Source organism: Ustilago hordei (assembly GCF_900519145.1).
Source record: "Ustilago hordei strain Uho2 genome assembly, contig: UHO2_contig_27, whole genome shotgun sequence".
Classification (NCBI taxonomy): Eukaryota; Fungi; Basidiomycota; class Ustilaginomycetes; order Ustilaginales; family Ustilaginaceae; genus Ustilago; species Ustilago hordei.
The window spans coordinates 126,355-137,869 of NW_024545266.1; the positions used below are offsets into that span (position 1 = coordinate 126,355).

General features: G+C 51.3%; 2 protein-coding genes across 2 annotated transcripts; both read left to right on the forward strand.

Annotated features, from left to right (window-relative positions):
• Window positions 1–828: 828 nt before the first annotated feature.
• Window positions 829–2,448, forward strand: UHO2_07401 (putative low affinity ammonium transporter; the record flags this gene model as incomplete). The annotated part of the gene is made up of 1 exon (XM_041556612.1): window positions 829–2,448. One exon carries the CDS (start codon window positions 829–831, stop codon window positions 2,446–2,448), a length of 1,620 nt encoding a protein of 539 aa, XP_041412546.1.
• Window positions 2,449–4,620: 2,172 nt separating this feature from the next.
• On the forward strand, window positions 4,621–7,592 carry UHO2_07402 (uncharacterized protein; the record flags this gene model as incomplete). The annotated part of the gene is made up of 2 exons (XM_041556613.1): window positions 4,621–4,754; window positions 4,943–7,592. The coding sequence occupies 2 exons, from the start codon at window positions 4,621–4,623 to the stop codon at window positions 7,590–7,592; spliced, it is 2,784 nt and encodes a 927-aa protein (XP_041412547.1).
• Window positions 7,593–11,515: the final 3,923 nt, after the last annotated feature.

The window sequence follows — 11,515 nt, forward strand, 5'->3', positions numbered from 1 at the left end:
TGGAAAATGGTGGACGAGATAAGAGGAAATGACGCGTTCTGATTCGCTGATTCGCTGATTCGCTGATTCGCTGGTTCTTATCACAGAATCTGGACAATTTTGCTATTGCAGATGACTCGTCCCACTCTCAACGGCTGCCTGCCAAGATGCAGCGAGCATCCTTTGCGTCGTCAGGTGCGTAAGGTTAAAAGATAAGGAGGCAGCACACTTCCACCTCGCTCTTCTCGTCCTTCGCTTGCGTCGACACAATCAAAACATGGGCCGGCTTGGCTTCACTTTCCAACAAAGTTTCGCTCTTCTCTTTGGTCTCTTGCACCTACTTCTGGTCGACACATCAAATACACCGCAGCAACAGCGGCCAAGTTGGCTGTGTGTGAGATTGACACAAGAGGAAGAAGCGACAAAGTTGTCCGAACTCGGCTCGACTCTGTGCAAGTGATAGCAGCATCGCTTTCCTCTGTGTGCATCATTCGCGTGCAGTAAAGATACTTATACAAAAGGCCTTCCCCCGCTCCCCCGCTCCCCCGCCTAGACGGTTTTCAGATGGGTCCCCACCTTCATCACCGCCCTCCTCCTCTCATCTCCTCTTCTCATCTCCTCCTCTCATCTCCTCTTCCCATCTCCTCCTCTCATCTCCTCCTCTCTTCATCTCTTTCATTCACGTTCATCCGCCCTTCCTGGAATCGCTCGCCACTGAGCTTTAATAGCGCCAGCTATTCCATCTCGCCTTCCCCTCATCAAGCATACAGCGAGCATCCGGGCATACACGTCACGCCTCGTAAACCCCCCTTCCCAGGCCGCGCCAGGTACTAGGTATAAACACACAAGATGGTCAACATCACATACGGCGTGCTTCAATCGCCAGACGGCACCACCCTTGGCTCGTCCAGCATCGCCAATGGTACCGATATCATCGTCACCTATGGCCCTGCCGGCGAGAGCGTTGCCTCCTATAACCCAGGCGACATCTCGTGGGTGCTCACCTGCACTGCGCTTGTTTGGATCATGATTCCCGGCCTTGGTTACCTCTACTCGGGTCTTGCACGAAGAAAGAACGCTCTTCACCTCCTTCTCCTTACACTAGCTGCTCTCGCCGTTGTCTCGTTCCAGTGGTTCTTCTGGGGCTACTCGCTCGCCTTTTCCCAGACTTCTGGCGCTTTCCTCGGCAACCTTCGCAACTTTGGCTACATGGGTGTGTTGGAGAACCCCGTTTCTCAGGCATACAACAAGGTGCCCGAGATCGTCTACTCGGTGTACCAGTGCATGTTTGCCAATTTGGTCCCCGCCATTGCCATCGGTGCCGCGTGTGAGCGTGGTCGCGTCTGGCCTTTCCTCGTCTTCACCTTCATCTGGACCACCCTCGTCTACGATGTCGTCGCATGCTGGATCTGGAACCCGACCGGTTGGGCATTCAAGTGGGGTGTTCTCGACTACGCTGGTGGTGGACCTGTCGAGATCAACTCGGGTATCACTGGTCTCGTCATCTCGTACTACCTTGGCCCCCGTACCGGTTACGGTACTGAGCGATTGCTGTTCAAGCCTCACAACGTCTCTTACATCTTCCTCGGCACCGTCTTCCTCTGGTTCGGATGGCTCGGTTTCAACGGTGGCTCCACCTTTGCTGCCAACCTCCGCGCTGCTATGGCTATCAGCACTACCAACATCGCTGCTTCGTCGGCTGGTTTGACTTGGATGTTCCTTGATTTCCGACTGGAGCGCAAGTGGTCCGTCGTCGGCTTCTGCACCGGTGCCATCGCTGGTCTCGTCGCCATCACTCCTGCCGCTGGTTTTGTCGGTATGCCCGCTGCCCTGCTTGTCGGTGTCGTTTCGGCCACCGTTTCCAACTTTGCCACCGTTCTCAAGGGCCCCATGCGTGTCGATGATGTCATGGACATTTTCTCGGTCCACGCTCTCGCCGGTATTGTCGGAACTTTGCTCACCGGTATCTTTACTCAGGCTTCGGTCGCCAACAATGACGGAAACACTGTCATCGCCGGTGGCTGGCTCGATGGCAACTGGATTCAGCTTGCTTACCAGTTGGCTTACTGTCTCGCCGTTACCGCATGGTGTGGCGGTGTTACGTTTGCCATCATGTTTGTTGTTGACCACACGCCTTTTATTGGTCCCTTCCGTTCCTCCGAGATGGGCGAGGTGGTCGGTATGGATGAAGACCAGTGCGGTGAATGGGCTTACGACTATGCCTTTATCAACAGGGATCTGGAGGGCAACTATCAGCCCACTCACGGTCAGACATTGGATATGCACGAGAAGGTGCCCCGTGCTCATGACGATGGATCGTTGAGGACAGACACTAGCAGCTCAGATACTGCTAACCAGGCTTCAGGCACTACCAATGCTGCTCCAACGCAAGAGGGTACACCATTGCCAGAAAAGACGGCTGATTCCGAGGTTGCTCCTCAGACTGTTACCACTCACCAGCACTCGTGATCGTTTGCTTGCTTGAGCAGCGATTGCTCAGCTTCTACTATACTTGTATATTCTGACTTATATTCATATAGGGAACTGCCTCTAATCATTAGTCACCTTTTTTTTTTTTTTTTTTTTTTTTTTTTTTTTTTTTTTTTCTTTTCTTCTTCTTCTTCTTCTCATCGCATCTCTTCTCGCCTGATCTGGGCTTTGTATGAATTCATATCGAGGCTCACAACCGGTGAAGAAGGAGTACTTAATTCGCAAACAAGCAGTCGGGGTGGAAGAGGGCAGAAGGAGCAAGAGTGACTTGTTCTGCAGTGCACACCATGCTTGATTTGTTTGTCCGTGCATTAGCAGGAGGGCGAATCGAAGCGAGACGCCAGTTCTGAACTTGCCTGTGGCAATCCGCTTTGGCTCTGTTCCTCAGCAGGGATCCTCTGCAAGCAGTTCATCTGGTTGAAGCATGGTTAGCCCAAAGCCACTATGGAAACGGCCACCGAGTCGTGCCAACTTGCTCTGAACCACCAAAGAAACGGTCGACTTTAGGCGAGAAAGGATCGCAAATCGGATCTGCAAGTTGCTGCAGCTGAGAAGAAAGATCTCACCTCGCTTGTCGGTTGGTGACCATCATCACACCTTCTTCTTCTGTTCTTTCTAGGGCCTCCCTTCTCTCTCCTCAACCAATCATGGCTGTTCATTGTCTCGTCATTCGCTTCTCACGCTGGGCGTAGCGACTCTTTTAGCCAATGAAATGCGTCCCGTGACAGCCATCACGTCGACGCGACCTGTCTCCGCTAGACAGAAACAACCATGTCTCAGTGTTGGATGACGAGGATCATGCAGACAGCTGCATCTTGATCCTCTTCATGTTCTTGCCTCCCTATGCGCCACTACGCCCAGGAACTTCACCCAGATCACGAGGTTCGTGGGTCTTTACGCGCCACTGCCCATCGTCGCCGTCATTGCAGGCTGGCGACTATGCTCCTGAGCATCGTCTTAGTTCAGCTTGGGCTCCGTTGGCGCTGTTTGGGGCCGCCGTTTCTGCCGATGCGGTCCATGTATGTTCAGGTCGCAGAGCTATTGTGACCTTATGAAGTCACGCCGTTTGCAGCCGACTGCATGCATCTACGGAATGATCCCACGTCGTTCGCATCGACTCATCTCATCTCGCTGCCTGTTCTTGATCGTCTTGGCCTCATTTGACTCTCTCAGTCCTGCTTTTCTGCTCTTCCAAAGTAACGCTGGTGCAATTCCGATATCAGCAAAGTCGCAAGCATCCCTTTCCACCCCTTTTGCGAGGCTAGGCCTTCATGCTCGCTAGCCTCTATTCCCACTAGCCTCTATTCCCGTTTAGAAGTATTGGACCATCCTAACCGGTGCGGTTGCAAGACAGAGAGGCCCAAGTCCGATCTATCAACCCACTTCATATTCAACCCGAACCACCGACTGGCACCTTTCCCAGCAACAGCCGCCGCATCAACACCACTCGACTTTATCATCTGACGCCTTCATCAGGCGCTCATGGAACAATAGCCTCACATTACGCCCAGAACCCCTTTCGCTAAAACGTGCCGCCGGATGTTGCATACTTTCATCTTCTTGCATTCCTCCGCTGTTTCTTCAAAGAAAGATTGAGAGCTCCTTCGCCTTCGTTCATACCCGCCTCCATCCGACAACGGATACTTTCTCGCCCATGAACAAGGGCCTCTCGAACAGCTCATCAGTCTGCGTCGATCTCATCTCTTCCGGAAGTTCGGCTCAACGAGACACTTTGCTCGAATAAGCATGGTCATGCTCAACACTTCCATCCATCTTCTGCCACCTAGCCCTACATACTATATACACTGCAGAGCGGCTCAGTAGGCTTTGCTACTCTTCTCTGTAAGCGTTCAGCATAACACGGAATTCTATCACATGTTCCAAAGTGGTCATCCTCATTGTCTTGACCTTCCGACGTCCAACCAAACAACAGTATCACGCCTCATCACACTCCAGCTATCAGCTCCGAAGCTGTCAATATCATCGGAGCCGTTGGCAACATCTCTCGTCCCTCTTCCGTAAACTACCGGAGGTCGCCCTCCTGGTCGGCTGCTCTTTCCGGCAGCCCTCGGACGCCAGCCTCCGGTCCAGATCTCAGCCATGAAGTAGTCAATACGTCGACATCGGATCCAACGCTGACACAAACGAATCATGGTACCTTGCTGGGCGGACCCCACAGCGCAAGAGGGCGCTCGGCTCATTCTTGGCCATACGCAGGGATCAACCGTCAAAAAAACCACGGTGACCATCGAAGCGATAGCGATCGCAGGTGGAGTTCAGATGAAGTGAGCAGGTCAAACCTTGACAGCTATGGCCTTGCTGGTTGTAACAGGCGAACATCAAGCAATCCTGCCCGGCACCAGCAGACTTTGCCTACGACAGGTGCGCCAAGAAAGGCCAGCTTGCAACATGAGCCAGATCTTGCACGAGCACTAAGACAGTCACAGCCTTCCGATACGCTTCACTTCGGCAGCCTGAGCCCAGCAGCAGATGCGAAACGCTTGTCTGGAAGTCCCATACGTGCGTTTTCCAACAGTCCTCTCGTCCTCGACGCCGACGACTGGAGCTTTCTAAGTTCTTATCTGCAGAGCTCCCCCGATAGTTGGGCGAGATTGCCGCGAAGCCCCTTGACAGGCCGTGGACTAAGCTCAAGTGGCGCCTATCATGATCATACCACTCGCAGTCCACTATCTCAAGCCTCCGCAGTTGACAGCTGGCAGGTGCAAAATGCAGAGGAGGGTTCGACGCATCAGCTCTTGACTCCCACCACCGCTCGTCCTGGTTCAGCTGGCTTAGATACCATCATCGAAGGCGCCTCAGTCGATCATGACGTCTCCCTGGCGGACACCAGCGCCTTCCTCTTCGACCGATACCGCTTCTCAAGTGTCTCGACGAGGTCAGAGCCGATAGGCATCAGTCCATGCAGCAGTCCCGTCCCGGCAACGCAGTCGGGTGTGTTGACTGGTAGGACCTCGAGAGCGTCGTCTGCCTACAGTGATACAAGCTCGCATGGGATCGCTGGCGGCTTTAGGCCTAAGCCGCTCATTCTTCGACATCACTCTCGCTCTACTGACCCGACCGCACGAGCATCTTCACGCCTTTCGCATTCTACCTCTGTCCCCATGTTGATGCTGGAAACGACGCCGACAGAAAGCAGTCCAAGATTCGACCGGCCGGACACATCTAGATCTGAGACAGCTGCTTCACCTTCCTTGGGACGCGACTATCTGACTCCTACCCTTACATCCAATCCGACCCTCGGCGATGCTATTGTCTCAGCTCCACCTGAGGTCAGCAGAAGAGATTGGCAGGCTGAGAGACTGGATCCGAGCCAGGTAATATCGCCCAGAACAACCTACACACAAGCGAATCTTGCAACAAAAAGGCCTCCTACCTCACGACAAGCAGATTGCAACGAGTCCGAGAGTGTCACTCCACCTAAACGTGAACCTGCAACCATCAATGTGTCTCGCCCATCCACCTTTACTTCCGTCATAGTCCAAGACGATAATTTTGCCGACCAGTCGCGGGAAGAGTTGCCTCTGTCGACCCTCGAAGGAAGCTCACCTCTGTCACCGGCAAAAGCCCTGGGAAACACAACATCTCGCAAGAGTCAAAGCTCTTCAGATCCGGATCCTGATCAAAGTCTTCCATCTGAGTCATTGTCACCTCCACGCTCCGCAGCTTCAGCAGAGACTTATTCGAGTGGCACCGTCGAGCTTGTCCCTTGGCAGGTCGCTACGACAGACTCGGTTGGCCCACGAAGATCTGAAGAGATCTTCCGCCCGCTCAGCATGGCCATGAGTATGAGCAGAAGCGGTGCTGGCTCGTCCAGGGATACTATCACATCACGTACCGCGCGTCAAACAGCAGCAGCTGCTGAAGCTGGATCGTACCGGACTACTTTCCAGATGCCTGGCACGCCTCTCAAGGGTGGCACGGATTTCATCTGGGGCAGAGCTGAATACGAGGCAAGAAGCAGTCGCGAAACAGCCGGATCCAATGCAGCAACAGCTTCGAGAGGGCCTAGTCACGTCGGCCTCGGCTTCTCTGTTCCTCGACCGAGTATTAGCTTGCAACAGAACAGCAGCCCATATCCTGATGTCGATCCGAACGTTGGAGGCGAGCAAATACACTCTGACAGGAAGTCCAGCCAGGCAATGGACTGTAGAGAGAGGTTTACACGCGGCTACAGAATCTCGAGCCCACCTGGAGCCATGAAGCGTCTGCTCTTCGAATTAGAGCATGGATCGAAGGATAGCCAGCTAGCGCGAGCAGCTCAACCGCAAGATCCGTCCAGCCACGAAGCTTCCAACGACCCTAGCACAGAGGTTGCTGATGCTACTGGTGCACATCATCAGCGCAGCGCCACACTCAGTAGCATCTCGATCTTACCTCGGACTTCTTCGATACGTCGTCGTCATCAGAGTATCGATGTTGACGGAAGACAAAGAAGCACGCAGGCTAGCGATCTTGGTGCTGTGTCCCGTCTCGACATACTGAGCGAAGACCCTGGAGCACAAAGCATAAGCTCGAATGCAGCTCAGCAGCCCAAGGCGAAAGACAAGCAATCGCACCGCGCTGAAGACGAAGCCGACGTTTCCGATTCGATGCCAGCAAGGATCGCCAAGCGGGCGATCTACAACTCGGGTCTAAGGATTACACTTCAGCTCTACACAGCTGTTCACCAAGCCCTCTTCTTCGCTTTCGAGTCACCATACCTATGGATTAGTATCAGCCCAGCACTGCCTCTGGTTGCCGCAGCCCTCTTCCTCGTCCTCGATACGCTCATTGTCCGGATGTACATGCTTAGAGGCGAGCAGAAAAAACTCTTCATCTCCTTCATCGCGGTGCTGACCTTGGCTATGGCCTACTGCAGTGCCATGTGTGCATTCAAGATTGTTCTGCTAACCAGAACAGCCGACCTCGGAGCATCGTCGCCAGGCATCCACTTTCATCGCGGACGCAGCCAGGATGGAAATGCATTCCAGCAGGTTTTGCGAGACATGCCCCTGTCTGCCGTTCTCTTCCTGCTCGGCGTAGAAAGCGTGCTTCTGAGTCTGCCTTTGCTTGCGGCCATGATACTATCTCACAGTCGGCCTCGAAAACAGCATCCAAATTAATTTCCACTCTTGCGCACAAGAGCGGGAATCATGTCGGTGCAAGAACGTCATATCCATTGCACTCATATACCTTCTACCAAGATACCCTTCCTTCCCATACTACACTCCTTTTCTCTGCTTTTCGTGTAATCGATTGACTCTTCATGTCTACTCAGGCCTTAATGCCGGTAGGACGATGCAGCTGCTTGCCAAGCATGTCGAGTGTGGCAGACAGCAATTTTAAAGCGTGTTAGACTCTCGATGATCGTTCGTCACGTGCAGGAAAACGGTTGCCTCTGCCGAAACACGCGTATTTTGGCGGGCGAGAAGTAGGGGGTTTCAGTTTTCTCTGAGTTTTCAAAACTCCGAGTTTTCATGGTTTTTTTGGATTTTGAAAGCTCACTGCTTAAGTAAGCTCTGCCAGGAAAGAAAAGCTCAGAAGTTTTGAAAACCCCTACTTATTTTTGCCATGAGCCTGGGTTTCTGAATATTTGAGTTTTCAGCAGGAGTTTTTGTCATGTGCTGATATCACGTGATTCTAACACAATTCTGTGCACAACCCTTGACCTCCACTTTCTGCACTGTCTACACTTTCTCATGCTTTGAGTTACATCTGTCCTTGCTTCACTTCTATCACCATCTCCAGTAGCATTTCCTCCCTGTCAGTGCCAGGACATGGACATGCCATCCCCTCACGACCATATCAACAACATTACACTATTCACAGCTTTGCAGCAAGCCTCTGGATTGGCTCCAGCATCAGAGCAGTCTTCAACTGCTTCGCAGCACAACACAATAATGTCAGCTCAGTCCAACCTTGATTGCTCTCATCAGCACCACCCTTCTGCAACTTCCAGCACCTTGGCTGGGGCTGAGTTGACTCAGCCAGCAACCTCTCCTGCTTCCCCTTTGTCCTCCTCCACTCCTTCTGGTTCCAATGCCACCACATCTGCCGGTTCTTTGCCTCGCCAAACCTCTACCCAGCCAACTCGAATCTCTGCAACTCACAGACATCAAGCCAGTACTCGTGGCAGCAGGTTCAACAAAACAGATCATATTGCCTACTTCAATTGGTCACCTAGCGACATAAATAACCTCATTGATATCATCTACAATAATGATCATTACCAACGTGTTCTATTGCCAGGATGTTTGACTGCGGAACAGGAAAAGGGTCTGAAGACAAACAAAGATGTTATCTGCAGGCAGATATGGCAGGAGCTGTTCCCAGACAAGTCTACTGTTGGTGGTGCTGGTCGAGTAAAGACTAAGATTCACTGGCTCACTGAACAATACAACAACATCAAGAAGACCATCTCGCAGCAGACTGGTGCTGGAGTACTTCTTCAAGACATGGATCACAACAGCTCAGTAAGTACAACTTAGTTGATTCATGTTAAGTGTGCCAACATTCTTATACTTTATATCTCTGTCTATGCTTCTTTATCAACTTGCAGGACTATGCCACATGCAAATCAATTGCTCAAAGCTGCCCTTGGTTTGAGCACTGGCACAAGATGATGACCAACCATGCACAGACTGGTCCAGTTGTTCTTCTCACTGGTCACCCATATGATGCCACCCCTGCCTCCTCTCAGAATAACTCAGTTGATGCTGATGTGAACATGGATGATGCCAGCGATGCTCACTACCCTCAGCGATGCAACATTCCTGGCATGGAATCCATTCTTGAGGAGTTGCAAAATGATCCCATTGGAGCAAGAGTTATCTCATCTTTTTCTTCTTCAGTTGCAGCCACCCCAGCTGCTGCTTCATCTTCATCCTGCTTGCCCTTCTCTTCCTCATCCAACCCATCTTCGATTGGCCCCACCCCCTTCACCATTACCCCTATAGACACTCCAACCCACCAGCACTCATCCAGCACCACTTTTGAGGCTGATGAAGTGGACAATGGTGATGGTGACTCTGTTTACCATTCTCCAGCCACAGGTACAACACCCAAGAAGTATTGACCCTTCACTTCCAAGAGCAAGCGAGAAGAGCTGTTGGAAATTGTGCAGGCCTGCACCCAAGACATGCTTCAGGCATGAATCAAGGTTGAGGAGGAATGCACAAAGAGGGAGGAAATGCACATTCAATTTGCCAGGGAAGAAAGTGAGAGACAAGAGTGCATGCAAACTGAAGAGCATGGTTGGCTCATGGAGATGGTGCAGATGATGAACCCTAATCTACCCTTTGGCAACATTGCTGGAAGTAGTCAAAGCAATCTTGATCTTGACCCACTGGTTCTTGCCATGGATCAGCAGGACAATAGTGATTCAGCTTGTGAGTAGACCATTTGGCAAGAATGGTGTTCCTTTTGAGTTCTCCAAGTTCTGTTCCTGTGTTTCCAACTTGTTGTACCATTGCTCTCTGTAAAGCTAGCTCTCAATATGTATGACTAGCATACCCCATACCCAGTCTTCCATGTAATCTCTCAAATGTAGCTTGCTTCAATGTGATGAATTGTTCCACATACAAGATGCTGATTGGTGTAGCCCCAGTTCCAAGCATGCATGTTGTGCAGAAATCAGCTGTGCAGAACCCAGCTGCACAGAACTCAGCTGCACAGAACTCAGCTGCATTGTGTTTGTAGCTTTGGACTCTCTTTCAGACCACATCATCCTCTCCTATTTCTGGCCCTCTACTTCAACCATGGTGTGCACTTCCGACAAACAGCACCTCCTGGACAACATTGAGACCACCATCATGCACTCATTGATGGTGGAATCCAAGATGCAACTTGATCTGATGGATGTTGATGCCACTTGGCACCCTAATGATGACCTTGAAGATTCTGATGATGACATGTTCGATCATGCTATCTCATTTGTGCTCATCAGGACTTATGACATCATCAGCCAGTCTCGATACACAGTTGAACACCTTCAACTGCCGCAACAAAAGGATCCCCTCATCAACATGCTTGATTGATATGCTGTCATCAACCACAAGCTCTTTCGAGGGGCTGTTCACATGACCCCAGATGCATTCCAAGCTCTCACTTACAGACTCAGCACAACCAATGCCTTCAGATCAATATCAAGCTTTCAGCATGTTCAGCAGCAAGTGGCAGTTGGTCTATATTGGCTTGGATGGTCAGGAAATGGTGGTGGAGTTTGTGATGTTGCATTTGCCTGTGGTTGCAGTTGGGGCTCAGTTCATGTGTGGACAGATAGGACTATTGCAGGCCTATATGAGCTGAACAGCAAGGTAGTAACCTTTGCAACTGAAGATGAGCATGCTAAGGTAAAAGCATGGGTTGCTGATAAGAGTGGAGTCAAGGAATGGTCTAGAGGATGGTTGGTGGTAGATGGTACACACATCAATCTTGCTTGGAAGCCAGCACTCAATGCTCATGAGCATTACTCATACAAGGGTGATTATACATTCAACATTGCCCTTGTCTTCCTCCCTCATTCCTTGCACATTGTCGAGTCGGTGGTTGGACATCCTGGGTCATCACATGATGTGCGAGTCTGGGCTTCAGGCAGTGGTATTGTTGCGAAGCCTCGTTTGCATCTTGATGAAGGCAAGTTTGTCTGGGTTGATGCTGGTTATGGCTACTCCAGCTACACAGTTGGACTGTACAGCAACACTGCAGCTGCAAAGAGCAGAGATCTCCACTACTTCAACTATTCACTCTCCCGCATTTGTGTCAAGGCCAAACATGGCATTGCCTACCTCAAGAACCGTGTCAGGGGTCTCGCGCCTGAAACCCAGGTCGGTCTGTCGAGATACTCGGTGACTATTAAACTGTGTGACAGCTATTGTCTCGGTATCGGTGACTATCAAGTTGTGCAGTGACAGCAGGTGGCGTTCGTTGTATATACTATCGTAGGTTTCGGCTGACCTCTGTGGACACTCCATTCAGGGGTAGCTTGGCATGATCAATATCAATGTTATGATGACACCAAGGTCTGGTGTGAGTGTTGATGATGATG